The sequence below is a fragment of the Bactrocera dorsalis genome, chromosome 4 (genome assembly GCF_023373825.1).
Source record: "Bactrocera dorsalis isolate Fly_Bdor chromosome 4, ASM2337382v1, whole genome shotgun sequence".
NCBI lineage: Eukaryota > Metazoa > Arthropoda > Insecta > Diptera > Tephritidae > Bactrocera > Bactrocera dorsalis.
Window position 1 is genome coordinate 72,622,861 of NC_064306.1, and position 25,264 is coordinate 72,648,124.

At 37.5% G+C, this 25,264-nt stretch overlaps 1 protein-coding gene across 9 annotated transcripts in view; it reads right to left on the reverse strand.

Annotated features, from left to right (window-relative positions):
- The window catches only part of LOC105231402 (neuronal acetylcholine receptor subunit alpha-7), a 193,922-nt gene that overhangs the window by 51,089 nt on the left and 117,569 nt on the right, over positions 1 to 25,264 (reverse strand). For 2 of the 9 annotated variants that reach the window (XM_049454408.1, XM_049454405.1), the window contains exons 2-3: positions 18,177 to 19,754; positions 4,101 to 4,240 (exon numbers count right to left, since the gene is read on the reverse strand). The exons of 4 other annotated variants lie outside the window; for them this stretch is intronic. In XM_049454408.1, the coding sequence (XP_049310365.1) occupies positions 4,101 to 4,240; positions 18,177 to 18,297 (261 nt within the window). In that variant the 5' untranslated portion in view covers positions 18,298 to 19,754. The remainder of the gene's footprint in view (positions 1 to 4,100; positions 4,241 to 18,176; positions 19,755 to 25,264) is intronic. 3 more of the 9 variants (XM_049454406.1, XM_049454407.1, XM_049454410.1) reach the window with 3 other exon arrangements.

Here is a 25,264-nt window from a genome sequence, read left to right on the forward strand (position 1 = left end):
TCGCAATGCGGTTTCAAAAAAGTGTAACAAGTGGAATATAAGGAAAAGTTATTTCGTAACATACACATACACACACAGACGTGCGAAATGTGTAGCCTCTATGTAATATCAATAGATCACGTAATTTACGGTAATATAAAACAGCACATGCACCAAGAGTTAGTAAGTCCAATCAGCAATTACTTCGATGGGCTTCTTCATTACTTTACTAAGATTGCATGAAATAGACCAATATGTCTTTACAGAATGTTACTCATACGTCATGCCGGACGCCCTTCAACACATATTATCCTGCACGGAGCACGTAGAAAATTGATACATTATCAGCAAGTTGTGCCGAAGTGGAAAATAAAAATACTTTTGATTATGTAAGCCCTATAGTATAGGAGAGCTACGTGATGCCTCCTCCACCTACAATTGATATAATAAATCTATTTTTTGCTTACTTTCAGCGCGAGGTCGAAAGTTAAATGTTTGCTATTTTGCAGAAACATTTTTAAATATTCGCTTTTGGATTTCTGCTTTCCAATTCAAACAACAATTTTTAGTTGAACTAAGTTAATTCTTTAGGATGTTAACGTGAAATTTATTGCTTAATTTGCACATACAGTGAAAAGTTGTAAAATTATTTGCTAGTATTGATTTAAAGGAACAACGTCGCAGTATATACTTATTTGCCCACACGAAGTTTGGTCGAATAATTATTTTTTTGATATCATGGTGTAGACTCGTTTCACATTCTTTTTTTAAATTTTTTATTTTATTAATTTAATAATATAGAGAACTTTATATCGGAAGGTTATTTTGTTAGAATGTACAATGTATATTTATCTTGATTAGTTTTGTGTTTTTACAAGAGTATAAAATAATATAACGAATACTAATCTGCGATTAGTTTGATTATAATTTCGTATAATAAACATTCACTCATACTATTGAAAGGATGGAATCACTCTTAGTAGAAGATTTCCAGTTTGTGGACGTCGGTAAAGTTATATGAATTTACCTACAATATTTAAATGTATGAGTGAACATCCTGCGATAGTAAATAATGGCAATTTTCCTTGATTATCAAAAGTGAAAGCTTATATACTTGTTCGGCGTGAAACCTTTGGTGACCTCATAAATATTCATGAAATCCACTTTGAATAAAATTAATAAAGTCTCCGCCACCGGAATACCTCAGATAAACTAGACGCTGAGTTCATTAAATTTTTAGTCGATTAAATGTATCACACAGATAAATATAACAAAAGAAACGACAGGCAATGCATGAATTTAGTAGTGGAAAGACACGAAATTTAGTTGCTTTAGTGTTTCGCAAAGAAAACAGTTTTTAAATGTTCTCAGTAAAAGCGTCAGCACGATAAGGAGTTGGAGGATACCGGTGAAAATTCAATGAAAACCCTAAATATGAATGGGAATTAAGAAAAAATAGAGTCAAGAATACATTATTGAGAAAAAAGCGATTAGCAGCGGCATTTTTAGTTTTGTAAGCAGTACTCGTAGTTAACCGTTATAGTATAGTTATTTCGCGAGGGAGTTTAAATTACAATACGTAATGGTTGATTTGATTGAAATTACCTCAATTTTAAATTAGTTAGATAAACATATATTAGGATGTTAAAAGGTTAGCGTGTGTGCATGTGTTGGTGAATAAGTAAGCAAGGGCACGTGGTTGGCGGCAACAGCGTGAATTTGTAATTGGCAAAAAAACACGCGGAAAAGTGGAAGGAAAACCACAAGCAAATCATATGGTTCTGTGTATTATATGTGGGTGTGTTTGTGTGGAGGCAGAGGGCGTGAATTTCTTGAATGAAATGATAAATTTTGCAAGAGCTTGCATGTGTAAACTCTGTAGTCCTCCGTAAGAATTTAAGTAATGGTTTGTGTGTTGGCTTGTCAATATACTTGCCATCTGGTATGTTGTGAGTGAGCTGGCGGCTGAGCAGTAAACTTTGAAAATTGTAGCGCCACGAAGCATCGAAGTGGCATTGCCGTCTAATTATGCCCGTAGTGTCGTCGCGCCAGCTACTCAACTCAAGTGGTAATTAAATGCCTAACGCTAGTGTGTGTGTGAATGTGGCTGAAAATGTGTATGTGAGTGCACTGGGGGTTTACAAAGCCACAAAGCAACAAAAGCGCACAGCTGAATGAGAAGACTCAGCGGAAGATAAATGCGGCAAACGTAGCATAACAATAGGCGCAGCTGCATCGTTGGGCTAATGAAAGCATTCGCGTTCACCATTGCAACTGCGATCTACCTTGGCGAGTGTTTGTTTAACTTATTTTTTTTTTCGTGTGTTATTCTACGAATTTCGCTTGGCATTGCTCTGCGTTGGCGAGTTGGTTAAGAGCAAGTTTCCGATTCCGTTGCGCATTTCCTCTACAGCGCGCGTAGAAGTCTGCATTTCCAAATGCCTCATATTAAATAATTTTATTGTGTTATTTAATTTTAATTTTTAATAAGCTTTTAAAAGATTTGCTTCTGTTTTCTTTTAATTAGAACTTTTATTTGGGAGCAAAGTTGGCAGTGCTGAGTAAGCAAATTGTGTGCTGAATGAGCGTTGTAGCAAATGTGATTACCAACTGTGCTATTCGGGCTGATAAATTAGAAATGGGAGTAGTGAAGAAGCTTTTCATGTAAAGTCAAGGTCGTGGTTTCATTTATAGTTTCTAAACATGAAATTCCGAGCAGTAAGGGCTTACATAAGTAAAGTAATTGCAGCGACGGCAGCGAAATGAATAAAATTTGCATCGTACTTGAACTTGCTAAACATTTGCGCACACAGAGATCATGAAAGACCCTGTAGGTGACTCTTTCTCGCAGGAGTGACGGCTGCATCGGAATGTTACTGCTTACTCGCACCACTGGCTGCTATAAACTGTGCGTGTTAGTGTGTGGAATTACATTTGGTGTCAACTACTTAGACGAGCAATAATAAATCACATGATAAGTGACACTTTTGCTTTCATGCTATTCACTTCAGAATGCGGCGGCTCTGCAGTTTAACCGCATGACATCAGCCCGTCTGTTTGACTGCTTCTGTTTGTGCTTTGTTGCTGCATGAATCACTCATCTGCAAAACAATTACTCCCTTTACAGACAACAGCACTTTCTGCTATCATTTTGGGAGTCCGGCACCCGTTCTTTCGTTACGTTTGCACGTCATTTCGTCTTTTGTTTTCCAAGCTTCTCTCGTCTTAAGTTTACATATTAAAGCAGTGTTGTGGGCTTTAATGAAGCCTTATATGCGATGTAGAGGAGGCTTATCCTACGGTAGCTGGCGCAGATTGAGGAATCTCTCTTTTTGTGGATTGAGTAAAGCACACTAAAGTACCAATCGTTGGGCAGGCTTTCGTCCGACCATATTCTACAAAGAAGCTGATGAATGCTCCTTATAAGTTCTTTGCCGCCGTGTTTGAATAGCTTGGCCGGGAATCTATCGGCCCCGCCGCTTTGTGGTTCTTCAGACAGGTAATTGCTATTCAAGCTTCTGTACACTATCAAAATATAAAAAATCGATAATGTTTACTTTTTTCACTAGTTGTGGCCTCGAAATTAGTATTTATATATTTTCGTAGTATTTAAGAAGAGCTAATGAATCACTACCCACATGTGCTTTACTTTGTTTTGTGTCAAATGCATTTGTGTATGTCCATAGCAGCATATAACGGTTTTGTGATAGCAGTAATTTTTTCGTACTTCTTTTTCTTAATATTCGCTTAAACACATGCTAATTAGGTTCGTGTCAAAAGCTTTTTTTCACCGCCTGCAGTTCTGTTCGTTGGTTTTGCTGCCAACATCGGCGTTACTACCGCTATACTAAGCGAGAGTTTGACGATATGTATGGAACAGTCTTATATGAAACATTTTTATATATTTTTAGGCTAATTGAAGGCAATATAATCCCTTTTGTGCGCTATACCCTCGTGATTGGCTTTGTTCGCTCACGTAATGATTTTAGTGTAGCATACCTCAGGGCGTATTAAAATGTAATTTGCACATTAAACATCTGATTAATGTGTGAAATCGTGTGATGCGGGTAACACCTACTTATTTTCAAAAACAAGAAGAGTGAAAGACAAACAAAACTCACCACATCGATGATTTGCATTAGCGTCAGCCCGAAGCTCAGCTGCAGTGGATCGGATTCGTTGACGACGGGTCGCTCCAGACTGTTGTAGTTGTCGAGCAGGGCGTGAAGAAGGCGTTTCTCATGCGGGCCAGCTGTGCAAACTGCAAATAGAGGAAGAGATAAAGAGTGAAAACCAAAATAAACTTTAGAAAAAGACACGAAAAAATGTAAAATAAAATCAGTTCTTTATATTTGGTGTGGTGGAAGGGTGAAACCAGCAAAAACACAAAACGCCTTCAATGTAAAACCGTTAAAAGTTGTACTCACAGATACTCTGATTTACGGAAGTGATTGTGTGGTTTCGAGTGTGTTAAGTGTTTGATTTGAGTACCGCCCGCATTTATCATTTGCGGTGTGTCATGCCGTAGGGAAAAAGTTAAGCGTGCGCCGCGTACATTCACAACAGTACTGCACACTTTGTGAGTAAAATAAATCGAAAGCGCCACTTCAACCTCTCGGTCACCACAATGGCGTATACGTTGTTTAGGTAATTTAAAACGGGAAACCATCAGAAAAAGTGGTTGAGACAAACGGAAGACTGAGGAGGGAAGGCAAGAATGACGGCAACAGGAGAGGTGGAATAAGCAAATTGTGATGGCAGTGCGTTGGGCGAACTCTCGAATATCTCCCTGAATGAGGGAAAATTGGGGGCTGTGTTGACTTAACGCACATTTGTTTGGAGATGTGATGTCTTATTTGCTTCTGTCGATGTTTTTGTGGCGGCATTCTTCTGTCAGCGATTTGTTGCACATTTGGAGCATTTCTTATGGTACTTAGCGACAGCGCACCGCAAACTACCGTGTTGTGTTGTCATTGTTATTCATGTAGTAAACCGGTAATATAACGGGTGTTTTGTTCTCATTGTTGGTAGATTATGTTTATGATTGCTTTTATCATTTTTGTTTGCTTTTTTGCTTTCTGTTGTCAACTTCATCTAACCAATTTCTCATATCCCTTGCTTCATTGAAAAAGTGTGGATGTGGGCGCCACTCGGTACGTCACATGCACCGTTGCCCGTTGTTATTGTGTTTCAAAATTGAATTTGTCCGCCCCAAATACACCGTCATTGGATTTACTTTGCCAATAAGGTTAGCCCGATAACGGTGCTATTGAAACGGAAAATCACTAACAACACATTATTTGCAGCAGAATTTCTATTTGCTCACCTGTTCGCTACATTACGGGCAGCAGTGGACTCCAATGTGTGGGTTGGAGGATATCGATTTGGAAATTTGATAAGCTCGTAAAAGTTGTCGCAGAAGCTTATGTGTGTGTGTGTGGATGTCAGCAGTTGATATGAGCGACTTAGGTCATTGTTTCCTTTATTGCTTTTTAAAGTGAATGAGAGGAAATTAGGGGCCTTACAATTAGGCTAGTCTAGACGGTAATACTTTGTTCCGATTTTGCTTAAAATTAATTTTATTATAAGAAAAATGCATGAAAAATCGTGTTAGTACCTAAAATTCTCATTTGGAAGGATTACATAAATATAGTGAAGAGCAATCCTGGACTGGACGAGTAGTGCGAGAAGCTCCCAATTTGGTAAAAATACTGGATAGCTTATATTCGGTTAAAATATGATAGTCCGATTTAAATGTTTGGACTTTCTGATATACTGAAAACTACGTTGTGGACAGGAAGATAGATACCCATTTAAGGTTTTCCTCTAAATGATCGATTAAGCTCATTTGAGACAAGCTCGGTGATGAATGAATGCAAAGCTTGTACTGTGGCAAATTAATAGCTGTTAATCGTACCGCATTTGTAAAGCACCAAAGGAGGAGATGGATTATTTCATTTCAGTGTAATCACTTTCGGTAGCTGGTGTTCACACGCTGCAGATACCGTTAAATGGGAGCTGTCTACTCAGAAAATTAGCAGAGCAAACTATTAATCGCCTAATTAAATCCAACACTGTTGTTCTTAAGGTCAAACAGCTGACAGCCGAGTCCGCGGAAATCGTTAATTTTTCCCGAAGAAATTAGCTTAATGAGAGAAAGCATGCTGTGAGTTAGCTTAATGAAGGCAGACAGCTTTTAATTTCATGTTGAAATATCAACGGTAAAAGTGTTGTCGACTTACGTGCGAGATGTTGGAGTGGCAAGTGTTACAATAGTCTTTTAGCAAAAGAGTTTAGGTATTTAAAAAGATAGTGAAGTAATGCAAATTGATCTGAAACCATTGGTATTACTTATTAAATTGTTAGACATATTGTATATTGACAAAGCAACTCAGATAAATCACTCATTTATCAAGTTGGGAAATATCTCAGTTCAAGATATTAGGGATATGTCTGCAAAAATCCATGTTAGAGCCCATTTCTTCTATTGACTCACATTATTTTACGAAAAAGTAGAAGAAATGAAGAATGAAAGCCATTGCTGGAGATTGCTTCGCACTGCTGGTCTTTGGGTTTGAGACCAAACCAAAATTAATTCTAAGCATCACATAAATTGCATCAATGCACACACATTCACGAACACAGTTGCACACATAAGAGAGGCAAAGGAGACGCCAATTTAAAAAAGAAAACGGCAAAAGTAGAGCGAACATTTTTAAAGAGAGGAGAGAAGCGAGTGCACCACACCCTCTGCGGTGGTAAGTCTTCTCGAAAAATTTACAACACACCGCTAATTCGTCCACAGATGCATTTACTTTAGTCAAAATAAATGTGTGACAAATAAATTTGCTTCCAGCCATCCACACAAATAACGTCTCTAAATACATGTATTTAACTTCTGCTTCGTTGAATCACACACTTTCTCAACTCTATTTTGTGCTACTTTGTTGATTTTTCTGTTCTGAGCGGACCTCAATGGCTGTCATTAGTCTCTGAAGCTTTGCTCTTAGTGACTTTAATTTTAGATTTTCATCTTAATTGCTTGGAGTTTGGACCACGAAAGTTGAAGAGGCGAGGTATTTGAGCAACAAATAACAGAAGCCGCGTATAAAGTGGCCACCTTAGATGAGCCTTTGTGCTTCTCACGACTTTTGATGCCATACTTTTTAATGAAAACAAATCGAGAAATTAAATGCCACGACGTTGTTTGATGCCGAAGTGTTTTCAGGTAATTTCTTTCGTCGTTTTTCTAAGCGCGAAGTTAGTGGAGAAGCACACCATGGTAGGAGAAGTTACTTTTCGTAGACGATGTGATTAATAGCCAGTGGATGTTTGCGAGCATGGATGTTAATAGCTGCAGTAATGTAAATTAATACAAAAAAAAAACATTAGGGTTATCAAAGAAAAAAGGAAAAGGCGTAAGTTCTGATAAAGGCCAGTAAAAACATGACAAAAAAGGATGCAATATATTGATGGAAGTTGAGTATGCAGAGGAAATACTTCGGTTGGCCAACAAAGCTACTTTGAATTGCTCAACACCTTGGCCATTGCAGGCATATCGCTCTGTCGACATTTGGGGGCTAAAGTAATTTAATTTATTTGAAACTTGTGCGAAGCCTGCGAAAAGCTCAACGTTGCTGTGCAACTCAAGGCTCGGCATAACAAGGTGTTGGCATCAAAGAAGCTGAAAATTGCAGAAACAAAAGACTATCAAGTGTATTGGAGCGGGAGGGGATTACTTTGAAGGAGATGAAATGGAAAAAAGTCACCTTTCAATTTGATCACAGTAGTATTGCGTCTCCGGCACTTAGGAATAAGTAGGAGATAAAATAATTGAAATTTATTGCAAACTATATTGTATAAAAATCCTGTGTGGTGAGTAATAAAGAATTTCCCTGGCTACACTTTATCAGTGGTTAAGCTCTTTACTCTGGTATTTTGCGTACTTTTGTGGCAGTGCATTACAATTTGCTTTATTTGTTCATAATAAAGATTTCATAGAACTTTCACATTTTGAAATGCTATTGCCATCAGATTTATATACTTAAAAGACGCCGTTGAAGATTTAAAGAGAAATAATGGTAGACACGTTTCTTGCAATGAGGCAATTTCATTTAAAATCGGCAAGCTTCTGTGGGAGCAAGAGGGGTGGGTGCTCATTTAAAATTAAGAAATTCCCGCTTTGAACTTTCAAGGAGAATTCTTTGTCTTACAATTTTGTTGCTCAAGAAATGAATTGTACCTGTGCCCTGAAGTGGAAAGTGAATTAAAGTAATAAATAAATTATGAAATTAACAAAGCTTTGCAAGTCTTTGGGTCTAATAAATTCGAAAAATTGAATGAAGACATTCGGTCAAAAAGAAACAATTAAAATGCCACAAAAAATAGCTGCGAGCAATTATAAAATGAGCTGGCTTATTTGTTTTTGTGTCTAAGGATAAGGTGTAGGAAAGGAAGTTTGAAAGTTTTGAAATGCAATTAGCAGGAAGCTCAAAAGTTGGTACACCAGCCTTATACAAGTAGGTTTGGCTTGCAAATTTCTTTGAAATCGCACTTTTACAAAATAAAAATAAAATTTAAATTCAGAAGATTTTAGGTTCAATGTAGTTGACCTGACATTATTAATGCCAGTAAAAGAACGTTGAACTCGATCTCGATCAGTACCAACTAACGCTGAGAAAACAGCATTCAAACACAGTCTAAATGTTACGTTATACTCCTTTGGATTCGCCATGTTCTTCTCCTTATTGTTCTTCTGAACGACAAGTAGGCTTCCCTCATATCTTCAGCACCCATCTGCCCGTTCCTCATGTATTACACACCCTAACATGGATGTATATGTCAGCATAAATGTATGTCCTCACTTCCAAAAATTATGCGATATATTGCGTTGACCCAAATCTCCGCAGCCGACTTGTCGCCAACCGTCATCAGCGTGGGTAATTCATGCCTTCTGCGTAGCTTAAGTGGGTTTGCTTGTTGTTCGGGAAGATACAAAGGATGTACCTTCTTTCTGTGACATCTTCCTTGCCAACTAACAGAAAAGGATAAAAAGCTTACGCTCTGTCGGTTGATGCAATGATTGTTTTTTGCAAGTTTGGTTTGTATAATCCTTCCTGGCGGTCTGCTCCACTTCATATTGGTGTCTGCTTCCTGTTTCTCGTGTTGTACCTGCCTATTGTTATTGCTGTTGTGTCATCTGTTTTTTATTTTTACTGCAATACTCCGCTTTCATTGTTGCCACGAATTCATTTAGTTTTAGGTCATTTGTGGTATTTTTCTTTTTTTACATAATATTATTATTTGCAATTTCGCATTTAGTTTGGCTTCTGTTTTAATTTTTTATTTTCTTTTTGATATTGGGCTTCAGTAGCTTTTGAGCTTCGTTTGTGAATTCATTCCACAGCTCCACTTCTTTTTTCTACTTTCTGCCTTCAAAAGTTAAAACCCCACCAGAAGTCCTTCCTAGCAGTAAATATGTGATATTCTTCGAGAAGAATGGAAAATATTAAAGCAGAATGTAACAAGATACCAATGTGTGTTTTTATATGGCTCTCTTTAAATCAGCCTTTATAAGAACAAATACCAAATAAATTTTTAACATTGTTAAGAAGGCATTCCAATGTATGGTTTGTATGTATATTTTATGATATATTTAATATTATTATAAAATTTGCATTTATCTGCACGCTTAATGTCACAGCTTGCTTGCATAACAATATACTTGGCGTATGAGTAACATATGTTCAAATGGATTTTTTTTCTAAACGTGTTCAACTGCTTTAAAAAATATAAATTTCTTGCTGTTACAATACGGTTGATAATTACTTTAATTACTATAAGTAATTTCGAAGGCTCTCTCGAAAAAATAAAACTGAAGGAGCGGTGTTATTTTTCTTTAAAACAAGCCAAACTTCGGCTTTAAACTTCTTTATCACTTTGATATGGCCTCTCTCTGTCACATCAGCGCCACATATTTTTTGGATTTTTTCGGGTTTATCTCTTCATTCGCGCACCTTTTTCCATCACAGTGATATGCAAGTACTTAACAATTACCACAACGTTTTCTCATTTCTCAGGCCGTTTTTATTCCCCTCCACTTCATCGGTGTTGTAACTGCAGCGCCATCAATCTGCAGTTTTCCATTGACCCTATAATTGACAAGCGTTCAAGAAAATCGAATTTTCGCTGTGGAACAGGCGGTTACAAAAGTTATTACGAAATGGAATGAAATTAAATTTCCAACAAATGCCCAACTTAACTGCAGAGATGGTCAATTCCGGGATAGCCTGCTGAATGCTGTGGGAATAAAGGGATGCAAGCGGAAGTCCAACGGTAAAATTGACTGTTATGGGCAAAAAGAGTGCAATATTGATTAAAGCCCAAGTCAAAATGACAGCCAGCAGTCGACGAATGTCCGCAGAGAGTAGACAGACAGACCATATATACATACATATATAGGCATGTATATTTATACATATACTTATGTAAATGCAGATGAGATGAGCCTTACCAGCAGCAATGTAGTTGTACAATAAATTTTTGATTCGAAAAGGACAAAAGTTCGTTGAACTTCAGAAGCACCGAGCTCGGCAAATGACCTAAGTCTACCTAATTCGTACATAAGAATGAATTACTGTTTGTGCAATTAAAATATTTTTGATATATTTTGCTAACCATATTGGCCCAAATGAATTAAAAAAACAGTTTCAACAAAATATTCCAAAAGTCAGCATTTTCTTTAAACTGTAAAAGAATGAATGAAAGCGCTGTGTATGTGTATACCATCCACGCTTACAAACACAGCAAGGGCACTAACTGCACAAACGCAAGGGACAGAGCTTTGTAACGAGGCTAACGCCAGAAGAAATGGGATGACGCTTTGCCTGTAACCGAAATTGTAGACGACCACAGAGTTAACGGAGCAGCGGCTTCTCTGCTACTCATTATGCTTACACAGGTGGTGTTCTTGTCTGCCTTAAGCGATTTCAACAGAGCTAAGCAATGCTTACAGCGGCTGTTGTTATTGTTGTTTCTACTTAGTTTACAATTCAGGCCAGTCGGTGACTTTGCGCCGGCACATTTGTGCAGTAGAAATTTGTGAAATTTTGCTAATGGAGATGAAGATGGTGGTGAAGAGGGGGGAGAAGTCTGTGGGCTTCACCGGTTTACCCAGAAAGCCAACATAAATTAAGGAAAGTTATACTCATCCCTGCACCAAAATTACCTTATATCAATGGTAAAGTGCTGTGTAAAGTGATTTTAGCTTGCCCCTAAATGTATGCTATACCAGAAAACAATAGGACTTTTGAGGTTAAGCGTAGTTGGGAAGGAGACAATGTGATATTATTTAGTATGTATGGTGATACTATGGTGACGTTTTGTACTAGCAGCGCTTTATTCCTCATTTTCCCATCATCGCTGGTACAAAAACGCGCCTGAACTATTGTCACGTGGGTATGTTTAAAAAGGATCATGTTTAAAATAGGATTTTTGCTATTAAATCCAATATAATTTAAATTTATTGCTATGCAGGAAGACGTAGCGCTGAAAATATCAAAATTATAAATTAACCGGAGAGATTTGAAGGGCGAGTAGTGGGTAATAAGGAGGAAGTGTGAATGCAACTTTTGCTTAAACTTCAAGGAAAAAGTCAAAATTAATTATATAATATGCTGGGAGAGAGGAGAGGTGTGAGAGACTACGAACTCGCTGGCTTCCCTTAACCCTGTCTCCGGTAAAAAATTGTATAGCTATAAGTCCAGTTATTTCTCCAGATGTCGTCAGGATTAGGAAAAGCAGATGTGCTTAAAGAAAAAAACTTTACCTATCGTCGTTTGAAAATCAAAAATAAACAATTTAGGCCACAATAATAACCACAGTGGCCATTTATAAGCCACCGCATAACAGTTCATATCCGCAACTAATATTTATTACAAATTTTATCCCCGCCCACTTTAGCATCTGCTGTCATCTTGGAACACGTCATAAACAAGGGCTATCAAATAAATCATCAGATGCAAATGGGCAGCGATTGCGTTCGTGTTTGCAATTGCAATTGTGCGGGAGCCATTAACACGCTTAGGAAATATGTTGTGTATGCAGTTACGCGGGTATGCTAGCTGCAGCAGTGGATTAAGCAGACGCACCTGAAACTCTGAGCTGAGTCAAGTTGTGGCGAATGGTGTATCTGTAATCGAGGATTGAGCAGGAGTGAGTGCTGAAATGTCAAATGCAAATGAATGGGTTTCAATGGTCACTTGAAGGTGTTGGGGGAGCAACTAATCGGGATATGTTGTGAGTATTGCTTGATAAACGAGGAATGAACCGCGACTTTAAGTCTATTGTGCCCTCTCCTAAATCACAAAGGCTCACCTATCTCCATGCACCAACTTATGGCAAAGACTTCTGCTTAAAAAATGCTCGGAAAACTACCTATAGGTATGGAGTGCTTGGAGTCGTCCTGCAAACCCTGCACCCTCCGATGACCACTTGATCGTACTATCCCTAAGTAGTAGCTCGAGCGTGGAATCGTCAAATTCTGCCTTTCTGCCAAGGGTAACTTTGAACTTCTTGGTGAAGTTAACTCTTTTAGTAATGCTGTCCTTTGGAAGAAGAGCCAATGGTATAGTACTACCTAACTCTTTCATCCGTTGGGACAAGATTTCAGAAGCTAAAGAATGGAAATATAACTAATGTTTCTTAGGTTATAATTGTACCAGTCCAGGACCAGGAACAATACGAGTATCTGACATTTTTATCAAAAATAAACATTATTTTTTTATAACTTCACTATCTACTTAATTTTTTCCCAAATCATTAACTTAATATAAAGTACTTTTATAAAGTTATGGGTCAATCATATGTAAATGGACTAGACATTGAGTAATGTGTCTTATTCGATATAAAACAGCAAAAATGTAGCTATATACCGCAAAGAAATTCTATAATCCGATAATGCCAGCTAAATGAGAGTCAAGTTCAAACGTCGTCTCCCACACAAACACCCAGTCAGAGGGTTTATTCACTCAATTGTTGTTGTTATTAACACCGTTGTTCTTGTGAGTTCCGTTGAGGAAGTGGCGCGAGTGGTTGAGTGACAAAGTTGACAATTAGTCAGCTGTCAGTGATGGTGTCAGACTTTACTAAAAACAGCAAGAAATATTCCGTCCGGAAACAATAAAAACTAAAAAACACTTTTGCCAATGCAAAGGAAGAAAATAATACCTGTGTACACATTTCTTTGGAAAGGCGAAGCGCTAACGCGGTGACAGCGGAGGCATCGACGGTGTCGGAAAAAGGTGTGGCATTTATGTCAGACAACTGTGACAGGGCCTTCACATGTGACGGCGGCCGCTAGCAGCCAAAGTAGCCGACCAGGCCAGACGCGCAACTGCCTCGTTTTTGTCAGCGCGGAGGTATAGACGAGATAATTGGCCAACAACTGCTAGAACTTTTTTTATGTGTTGCCATGAGGTGTAGAAAATGTTCTTGATGTTCGTATGTTATAATGCTCTCCTGTTTGGCAGTTGGCCAAAAAGGTCAACGACCAGTGGTCTTAAGCAGGTGACATACGCAAATCTAATCAAATTCTGCCTGAAATCTGAAGACAACGTGCAATAACTATAATCGAGAGTAAAAGAGGTGCATCAGTGCACAGTCAACAGTACTATTCGCAGACAGCGTTGCCTTGCTATAACATTTTACTTTTTTCTATTATATTTTTAGTATTTTAAATGGATATTCGATTTTCTGTTATTCTGTCTTATGTAAGCCATAATCAATGTACCAATAGTTACATGCAAAGTTTTCTTCAATGCAAATATAGTTTCTTCACCAGATTCAGTTCAAACACTAATTTCAATCTTAACTCAGGCAAAGTTTCTCATACTAGTCGGAGTATGTTACTTATACGCCATGGGCAACATTGCGTGTTCTAGTATACATATGGCTTTACATCAGTGCATAGACGCTTGCGATGTTGACTCTTGGTTGCGCTTAGCACGACTTACACTCAACTTTCTGCGGTTAATTTTGTAACATTTGCATAAGACAATGCGATTAGGGTAGATTTTGAAGGCAAGGAAAGTGAAAGTGAATATATTTCTATTAAAGAGAAATTTTCTTTCACAAATTGATGACCTATAGGGAAAGAATGTTGGATAATCCCTGGAGAACCGTGGCAAAGAGCGCTAAAAGGTTGAATTTGAGACACAAATTTAAATAGTTTTTTAAAGTCATATGAATGGTTTTTTCTCATAAAAATGTTTTATTTTTTCGCCTTAAAGTTGAGTTTTCTTTTTTTATAATATGGCCTTTTAGCATGGAACATTGTCTGCCTTTCTCAAACCGTAAAAGTAAGAGTTAGTAAGGGTTATATTCTTTAAGTTTTGAAGTAATTTAATTTATTATTTTGCTTAGAAAAAAAAAATACAACAAGAATAATGTAACTTAAAGACAGGAAGCTCAGGAATAACTGAAGCTTAAAATAAGATTGAAAATCACACCAAAGACAAAGCGGAGTTTAACTAAAAAGGTTGACTGCACAAAGAAGCCGATTATATCGATCTCAGTGCTGCTCTAAAGTAGAAAATTGATATTCATGGACATGTTACATACTTACACACATGCATACCTTTCTTTACAAGCAGTGATTAAGCTGCTACAAACAAGCCACAACAAAGCCACAAAGATTTTCTAAAGAAAACAACTCAAAAGAAATAAGCAAAAGCATTGCCCTGAATGAGACAAGACAAGACAAGAGGCAACCCTTGAAAGCACAAGTGGTTAAGTGGCCTAAGAAGTTCACTCCCCCCAGACAATGGAAACATTTGCATATGTATGTGTACGAAGTGCTGAGAAGCGCACAGCGGGCTCATTAGGTGAGAGGGGAAATTTGTGAGTTTGTTGACTACCCAAGCGAAATAATAACAACTCTCACACAGAAAATCCTACTTAAGTCATATTGTTGTTGGCATGTTGTACGTGTGGTTGTCGTCGCGTTGACAAATGCGGAAGTGCAGTAACGCATGTAACGGCGGAATGTCGCACTTATGACATCATAAATTTTACGAACAAAACACGCACTTGCACCCGGTAAGAAACTTAGAATAATACTTAGTAATATTTTGCCATAAATTTTCTCCAACTGAATTTACATTTCCTGAAAGTTATTCCGTAATTTAAGAAAATATTTGTTGTTCAGAGAAAATGAAAAACGATAATTTTCGAAAAAGATTATTAGAATTCATTACCTTTGAGAAATTAATCAAAAAATATTTAGACAGAAGACGCTCTCTACAATGATGATTCTCCAGAGAGAGTGTAGAGATCCCAAATTCTATTGTTTCACTGAAACTATTTTCTTTAATTTTGCAAATGAGCACTTCAAGCTTTAAACTTAAAAAAATAAATATAATAAGAACTTAACTGTATTATTATGTAGGTGTAGCATTATTGTATGCCAATAAAGTTATATAGCTCCAAATCTATACTACAAGAATTTTAACGAAAGACTACTGGAGTGAGCGTTTGTGTAATTTTCGAATTTTACGTGACACACAGCCCTTTCCGTTATCTGTTGGCATGAGAGAGCCCTACGACACCTTTGGCCGCACTTTAGCTTAACTATCTGTCTGCTTAGCTGCATAAGTGTCCATAATTTGCAAAGTTTATTATCCGCCATAAAACCATAACCATGTAGGGGACAATAGCGGCAGGGAATGCTCCTGGTAATGATAACAAAAGACGAACACACATGCAACTGAATGTTGTACATATATACATTATGACAAGAAAACACGCATTAATTGTAATTGCGATTTTTAAAAGGGATAAAAATTTCTAACAAAGAATTTGCCTCAAATTTTTAACCAATTTCCGTGTGCGGAATCATTGCGAATGGAACAGACTGTCAAAAAAAAGTTCTACTTGACCGTATTGAGGCATTTGCGTGAGAACATTCGTCGAAAACAGCCGGAATCATGGAAGAACAATTCATGGACTTTACAATATGATAATGCACCATGGCATCAAGCCATGATCGTTACCGAATTTAAGGCCGAAAACGTAATGAATACCATTGAACAACCACCGTATTTTCCAGAGTTGGTTCCGTATGATTTTTCTTGTTTCCAAACTGAAATTACCGCTCCGTGGAATCCGTTTTTTGTCGATCGAAGAGATAAAACAAAATTCGCTGAAGGAGCTTAGGGCCATCCCAAAAAGTTCTTATGTAAAGTGTTTCAAGAGCAGTGTTTGAAGCGACAAAATAAATATTAATGAATAATTATATATTTTGAGTTTTATTTACACTTTCCGGGCACTTTTTTGTCACAATGTATGCCTGGGGCAAGAAAACCATGAATTCGTTTTAACTACTTTCAACTTTCTTGAGGGATTTAATTTGTCGATTATGAGACAAAGTGAAATTTGTGTGAAATTTCCTTTCTAAAATAATTTGCCAAGATATTTTTGTTTTCTCCCTTCTCTATCTCTATCTCTCTTTGGTTTTGTTGTGCAGTTTGACTTTTAATTGTTCGTAGTTAGTACCACATAACTTAAGTGTCTTGGAACAACTTAGCCCTAAGCACCCTGTTTACCACACAAGTGGGCTATAAATGTGATGGAGGCAGCTCAGCAGCTGTTGGTGACAGCAAACATCAATTTGTCACGCCAAATCGGTGTGTGTGTGTTGCGGTGGGATTTTACAGAAACATAGGGCGGCTCTAGTCGACTTTAATTAGATAGTGTTCTTTTTATAGTTTATGTACCATTAGGAGTTTTAAGGTTCCTTAACGTGCATTGTGGAATTGACGATTTCTACACTCGTGGCCACGCAAACCTTACCACTCAAAATTTTCAAGTATTGTGCATATTTGACTACACTTTAAAGCGGTACTATATTTTTGATTTTTTTAATTTAATTTCATTTACACTGTATTTGAAATTAATGTTTTATTGTTTTTTTGAATTGACACACGAAGTTTAGTCGATGTATGACTTTGAAAACAATACAATCGGCCACTTTTGTATAAGCACAGCAAAGCTAATTTGTGTTTTACTAATTAATGGTAATACATTTAAAACTATAATTATAATTAGACTAAACTAAAGACTTACTAAAAACATAAAAAAAGAACAAAATTGAAGAAAATCCCGAACGAACGAAAAAGTCCGAAAAAAATTTAAGAAAGTATACTGGTAAGGTTTGTGTGGCCACGAGTGTGTTGAAAGAAATCGGAGTCGCAGGTGGGAAAACACATTATTTCAAGGTAAGCTTTTCAGATAAATATTTGCTTAGGGCATTATGGTCCTAAAAGGTAGGAAAAGAAGCTAAAGTAGTATTTTGAATGCACCTTTGGCTTCGTAAACGTGTTTTCCCATTTTCAGTTTCATTTTTGTTTAATTTATATTATTTAGTATATATACGAATATATTCATATCAGGCTTTAAATACACACATGAATTTGTATAAAGCTTCACAGCTGCTATATTGCATGTTTCTAATCCTTCCTCTTTAAAACAATGCTAAGAGTTGAAATGCTTGAACAGAAGTTATGAGCAAAGTGTAGGCGAGTGTAAAAACAGCCAAGCATTTTGGAATTTTGTTTTCTCTCTCTGAGTGGCTCTGAGTGAGTGTGTGCGAAAAAGGTCCGAATTCCTCTTGTTGGCACTTAGGAATTATTGAAACAATGGCGACGCCAGCAAAAATATTTATGATCTGTTTGTATGCTTACAGCCGGCAAAGTACATGCATACACACATGTTTTATTGGCGATGCCAAAGCGCAATCACTTGGGTTTATTGAACATTTATTGAAATTGTTTAGGAAACTGCAAGTCACAAATTGTGTTTCGGTCGTAGAGGAAATTTATTGTGTTTTGAAAGCAAAATAGAAATGGGCTTGCTGTATTCCGAGGGTGTTTCGTGCTCACTTTAACTAATAACTGACATACTAATATACACTATGGCATACAAGTACCCGGAAATTACAATTTAAATTACATTTCAGAAAAATATGTTTTGCTAGGTCGGTAGGACTGCCCTTAATTACTACGCTAAATATGAGCGCGATCTGTCAATCAGTTTGTTTACAGCAGCTGCTTGAGTCGGTACACCTAAGTAGTGCGCTGCGAAGGATATGGAGTGTACATTAGCTAAAATGTGTTAATGAGGTAATTAAAATCTAAACTCACCTGGCAATGAAATGAGCAATCCAAACCCCAGCAGTAACCAGCTGACAGCGGTGAGAGTGATGTTTGCAGTTTGGTGGCTACTTGCTTTCACGAAACTCATTGTGGCCACAATCAAATTCATTTTCAAATTCAATTTACACACTTTCACGAAATTTTAAACTCTTTATATTATTATTTTGCGTGGGTAATTATTCACAATGGTGATGGTCACCGTCGACAGCTGCAAACTCAGGTATTTACTGTGTAGTGTTTTGGAAAATAGTTGTTAAATTGCCACTTTGCTATTCTATAACCGAAATACTCAGAACAATCGCTTAATTTTTGTTACGTATGCGACTCGGCACACACATCTCGTTTATAGACTGCTTATTTTATTTCTTGTTAGAACGTGTTGTTGGTTGAAGATTCTCGGGAGCGTTTATTATTCACCTAAAACCTTTAGTAAAATGGTAATGTTTAGGAAGTAATGGAGCGATGACTTCGAATGTAGACTGAAATGGTTTTCTTGACAGACGTTTGTCCTGGAACTTTCACCCAGGAATGTTGAATTTGTCCTCCGACAAAGCAGTTGGCTTTTAGAAAACCATTTATGCTCTATCATTTGAGACTATTTGGATGTTATGGGCTCCTATTGTCGGCACTTAAAGTCCTCAGACATCAAGTGCAATTTTTTACACATTTTTTTGGAATTCCCATGGACTTTAGAAAGTGTGAGTAGCAGTGGAAGAAATGCTTGTATTTTGATGTTACTACGTGCAATTATTGTTGTTGTTGATTGTGTTATTGATGTTGCAGTTGCTCTGTTAGGGTTTTGTTGTTATTGCTGCTTCTGTCGTTATTGCACTTAAGCGTCGGTTGGAGTGTTTTCGTCTGTTTTTCCTCAATTGCTTGCTTCTCGTATACGGTCCTTCACACTCCTCTTCCGTCTTTTTGTAACCTTTTTCCGCTGTTTTGACTGTTCACCACTTCGGTTCCGCACTTTTAAACTCTCTTTTCCTTGGCATTTACCTCGCTTAACGGTGTTTGTGGTTTTTCTGCCGTTTTGATTTTTCGTGCCAATAAACTTTGTAGTGTTGCCGGCTTTTAGGGGCGTTGCGGTTTAGCTGTTGCTTCGCCTGCTAGCACCTCTCACTTCCCCTGTCGCTTTTAAACGCAGACAACTTACTCACTTCCTGAGAGCAAAGAACACATTTGTTGTTCTATGTTGTTATTGTTGTATTTGTTCGCTGTGCGTGTTAGTGTTATTGTGTAGTGACTCTATGTGGGAGAACGATCCGCCGTACGTTATTCACGAGCGCAGCTGCGCGACCGAGAAAAACACGTTTCGCTGGGTATGGAAAGCCGCTCGGCACCTTGGCGCTGAACTCGTGGTGGCTCACTGTGGCAATTGCACATTTTGTCTAGCTTACAAAAGTCCTAAATTCGAGCTGTATTCGTAGCTTTAATTAAAAGTTATAAGATATTAATTTAATTTAACATTTTGGTTATTTTTGTGGTATAAAACATGATCTCTGATCATTATGGCTCGTTTTCTCTTAGTTTCTTTCCATCACTTCAACACACTGTCGCACATGAAACCTGTAAAGCAGAAAAAGTTCAATAGTTTATTAGGATATCTTATCCTTTTTATTATTTTGCTTTTTAATTATAATTTCCAAATAACATAACCAATCAGAGCCAGTGACAACTCATAAATATAACATAGAAAATTGAGAAAATTATTAATTCCTAGATTTATACTCGGAAAACAAAATTTGTGTCAGGGGTGTAATGATTGGGTTCAAGGCTTTAGGTTGAGCTTAACTTCATAGAACGGAATATAAATTGGATCCAGCCTAAACATTTATATTTTTTGCTGTGGTAAGGGAGCTTTTACCTTTGTAAATCAGGCAGTGAAATTAAATAGTGTTAAACTGATCCCCAAGTAGTATGAGTAGGAAGTTTAAATGCACAGTCGATAGGCTTTTAAGACTTGACGAACTACAAGTAGCCAATGATAAGACTTTGATATTTTTTAGACGAGTAGTTTCCAGTGATATACAATATAACATTTTCAAAGCTTGCCTGTTTGATGGCTGTTACTTGATTTATACTCAGCTTATCAACAGATTTACTTGGAACAATGTTTGCAAATCGTCAATATTATTATTATTACCAAAATAATGGGTTGGTTTGCGGAGCGTTCATTATGCGGTCGACATAATCACTCAGCAGAGTCGATTTCGCAGCATGTTTACGCTAGTGGATAATGCATATTCCAGAGACGGTGGACAATGCGCTGCTGTGAAAGCTGCTGTGGGAGCTGTGCTCATCCACTTTATGAAAGATTTTGCGGAATGATCTTGATTTGCGGGCTTACAAAATAGCAGCTTGTGTTAAATCACTTATCTACGCAGATAAGCCCGAGACAATAGACCACTGGGAAGAGAATATTCGACACGCTATTGCTAACATGCTGGAAAATTGCTGCAAAAGTGGTCGGAGTTTAGGCCTCTAAGATGGAATATAATCGAGTCAGCCGCGGCGGTTAGGTTAGATGGCTGATCTACAGAGATCGCACGTGGACTGCTATATGCAGTCCATTGTGAAGCCATAAAAAAAGAACCCTGTATTCCAACTTATAAATTAGCAAAACTCTTAGTAGCCAATATAAAATTTGCACAGGCTTTTAGTTTCCATTCATGCCAGTTCGGTAGTATGAAGGTATGCGCTCATCCATCTTAACTTATTTCATACGGCTTCTGCAGATGGCGTCTGGTAAGGTTCCCAACCTTACAGCATGGACGCCAAGAGGGCAATGTTAAAAGCTCCACTACTAGGAAGAGGCTACCTATACTGAGCGCAAAGGGATCACTAGATCTCTTACGATCGATCTTGGGCCAAAAGGCTTTTGCGACAGCGCGTGTACCGATGGTGGCCCAGAGCTGGCCAAGCTTTCGTGAAGCCCAGCTATCTAGTAGTAGAACACAAGAAGATACGGGGGCACCGACACTCCACCAACCTTTCCGCAAGCTTTAACTCATCCGTAAAGAAACTAATCCCTCCTCTTCTCCAACGGCTTCTTCCCTCCCATATCACCCACGCCTGCGACTTAACGGAGCATATAATAATGCATATGTGCATTTGTTAATTAAGATGACAGTCAGAAAGACTGGGAAGTTTTAAGTTATTGTAAAAATATTATAAAACTTTTAGTCGGTCTTCGGTACCCATGACGCTGTACTCTGCTTTGTAATTTTTTTATTTGGATGATTTCTAAAACACTTTGAAGTACTAGTAGCTACGCTTATATGTATCCAGAGTAGCATACCCTTTAATTTATATTAATTAGACCGGAGTTTATGTATAGCATATCCTGCTTCTCACATACATATATCTCCCGCAAAAAAAAACAACAATCTTCAATGACGATTTATTATGAGTTTAAGAAATGAAAAATGTACTTATTTCTAAAGCGAAGAGTAGCTTCTGTTCTTCACGCCAATTTATCACGGTAAACTAATGTTTTATCAACACTAAAACAAACAATTTCCCTCAGCCGCAAGCAATTTATCATCTTTGGTTTGGCTCTCGAGTAGCGTATGATATAAATATTGTGGTAGTCTTGGGCGAGGGGGTGGAGTTGGCGAGTCATTGAGGGAGTGGACCACTTGAAGAAATTTATTTTTTTGTTCTAACTTGTACAATAAATAATCCGACCCAATGTTCCGTTTAGTGCCTGTCAAGAAAATGTGCAGACGCAGCGTCTTGAAGCAAGTCCTTCTGTTAGGAGGTAGATAAGAAATTATGCCACTTGAGTGGCTACCGTTAAGTTAAAAGTGTTGAATTGTTGGTCGGGGTTAACAGATATTATTGTTCTCTCTTTACTTAATTTTCAGCTCACTTAGATATAGCACCAAGAAGGTATTGGTAGTCAGAAAACTGCCAAAACTAAAATATGTTTTAAAAATCAGCAAAGAAAATAATATACGAGTATATTGTATAAGCCGCTATGTAATTCGAATTTAGTCTTGTGGGATATTTATGAGAAATTATTGTATCTTTTTAAGAGTTTATAGTTGTATGCTCTGCATTCTTCCTTTTTCGATGATAATATGCTGATACTTCAAAATATTCTGAGAGTCTAAGCTCCATTTCAAAAAGGACTTCGGTTATGAGACCTCACGAATTATGAAAACTTATTCCAAACTTATTATATTAAAATAATTAAGTATTTGCCATTTGCAGGCAAACTTGAATTGAAATGAGCAAAAGCGTGGGCAGCAAGAATCAAAATACTCATTTCTGCTATGCAAATGACAGTGAAAACTAAAAAGCTGGAACAAAAATGCTAAATAGCAAAAGCTATGAAAAAACCTAAGCGTTGCAGCAATGTTGCAAGTGTGCAAAATGTATGCAAAGTGCGATTTGCTGTGATTTATGTTCGCTTCAAGTTGCAATGAAGACCCCCGCCATCTGCCAAACTGCAGTGCCCCTCCTTCCCGCTCAAATCCAACTATTACTCTTACTCAGCGGGGGCTTGTAACATTGTAGAGCATTTAAGTGCAGAGGTTGTCCAAAAACAAAAAGTCAACCTCAGATTAGAAAAAATTATGAGAGACACAAATGTATCATTTGACATTAATACACGGATTTGCTGGTGTTGTTGCATGTTTTTTGTTTTAGCTGCCAAAATTTTTTCAAGTCAAACAACAGCAAAGATGAAATGTGTGATGTAAAACCAGAATCCATGCGATTTGTTAGTTTTATATGTTTGCTTAGCATCTTCTTGGAAATTTAGCTTCTGAGGAATATTTTTTTCATTTAATTGGGACAAAGGATCTTAGTTACCAGTTATCTGAGTGAACTTTGGTTGTTGGATCATTTCGTTGCAACACTGTGTGCTTGATGCATACAGGAGAGAGTGTTCACACAGGTGACATGAAGCTTGTACGAGAGTACTTGTGACCACCTGCTGCCAGCGGCTCCTGTTGCCGTTACCTGCGGTATTGTCAGCAAGGTTCAAGGGCGTGTACCTCTTTGTGGCTTCTAGAAATCATTGTCTGATCAGCATTGGGGGGAAAAAGCAATGCAACTACAGACACTCTTTTATGGAGGTCCCAAAAAACTTTAATCTTTTTTTTAAAACTTTGATAGATAAAATTCAAATATATCTTCCTAAACGGATTTTTCAAAATTCAAAATATTTTCGAAGTTATAGATTTGGGCCGTAGCAACTGGACCAGATTGAGCAGGAAACTACTTTTTTTAAGCGGCCATCATGTAAATAATGCTGCAGTTTCTTAGAACCTAAGCTCCCTATATTAGAAATTAATGGAGTTCTTGGTAAACACTCCCGTGATATTAAAATTGTTTCAAAAGTTTAAATCGTTGAGATATGAAAAAAAATCAATGTATATAAGAGTAATTAAGATATCAACGGCAATGCGGTAGCTAAGCATAAGGAATTTCATCAAGGAGGGTGCTACTGAAGCATGTGATTACTCACTCATCTTCTAGGCAGCGTGAATAAAGAAAAAAAGAAGTTTCTTTGTGGACGTGCGAATATTTACTCCGAATTCGTTTTTTTGTATTTGGAGTTGTTTTCAAAATGTCTGTGGAAATCATCTTAGCGAGAAATAAACCACGAATTATGTAAATTCAGGTATTTACACGTAGTTGTATTGGTGCAAGCCACTTTAGCCGGCGAGGAAAGCGGGAGGGAAATTGTTTTGTCTTCCGGCGATCCAAAGTGGGGCATGAACTTTATTATTTCAACACTTTCATTATTGCAGCTCCATTTGCTTGTTATGCCATCGTTGCGGCTGTGGCACCAAAGCCACTCCGGTATAACGGTAAAGGAAAAAGGAAACAATTCACGAAAATGGCAAAATTATTTCAAAATGCGACATAAATAACAGCGAAGTGCACCAATTGTTGCAGCACAGACAACGCGAATTGTGGCACGCGGATAGTTAGTGCGACAAAAGACAGCAACAATAACAACAAAAGCTTCTGGGAAAAGTGTCAAGAATGAAACAAACAATGCAGATGCTACACAAGCAGGTACATGCCACAAAATGTGGCAAGTTGTGAGCTGTCAACAGTTCAGCGTGCCGCAAAGGCATTAGCATAGAAATGAGAAAAAGCGAAAAGCACAACACAACAACAGCATTGTCGACGGTTGCAACAATGCCACATTAGCAGCAACACATTAACCGCGATTGCACAGTGACTTCCTTGCTAGAAGTTTCCATACTGCCACTTTGCTGCAATTTCCGTGTCGCACCTCGTTCTTGGATAATCTTTGGAAAATTAAATTTTGTGTGTCACACTTTTTACTGTTCGATTGATATTAGCCTTAATTTATAGATTTTTTTTTTATTTATACAGTTTTGTATTTGCTTTTCTATTGAAAGTTGCAACATGTGGCCATGTAAGTGTGTCTCTTCGTTGGGTCTGTTTATGTTGCAGGTTTTTTGGCTCACTGAGTTGAATGAAAAAAATTTAAAATTATTTCAATAAAAAATATTCAGGAATATATGTACAAACACACATACATGTATGTATATAGATATATACACATATGCATATGTGATCAAAGCGCAGCTGGCTGGTAGGAATATACGTGTTTTAAAGAGCCTTCAGCAAAAAAGAGAAAATCAAGTGTAAAAAGGAAAAAAAATTGTTTGCAAATCCACCACATAAATATTTAACGCACATGTTCATAAATTGTAAGGCCCCGGCTGGCTACATGAGTAAATAAGCCAACAAATTTCTTGTGCTCGACATTAAGTTCATGGGAACCCATGCACTCCTTTATAAATATGAACATTTCCACATTAAGTTATTCGATTACACATAAGAGTCCATATAAAATGAATGAACACACGCACACAAACATGCCTAACCTCATATGTGGCACGGCCCCCAAATGTATTGAAAAATGTCAAGGACGTAAGGAAGTATTTGTTTGGTAGGCAATAATAACTGCAGCATCTACTGAGCAGAGTGGGGTGTCTAACGAGCCGATAAAATGACTCCTTCTACGCTTTGTCCCAAGTGGCAAGGAATGTGGCGAGGCGCAACACAGCAAGGAGGTGCTGTTG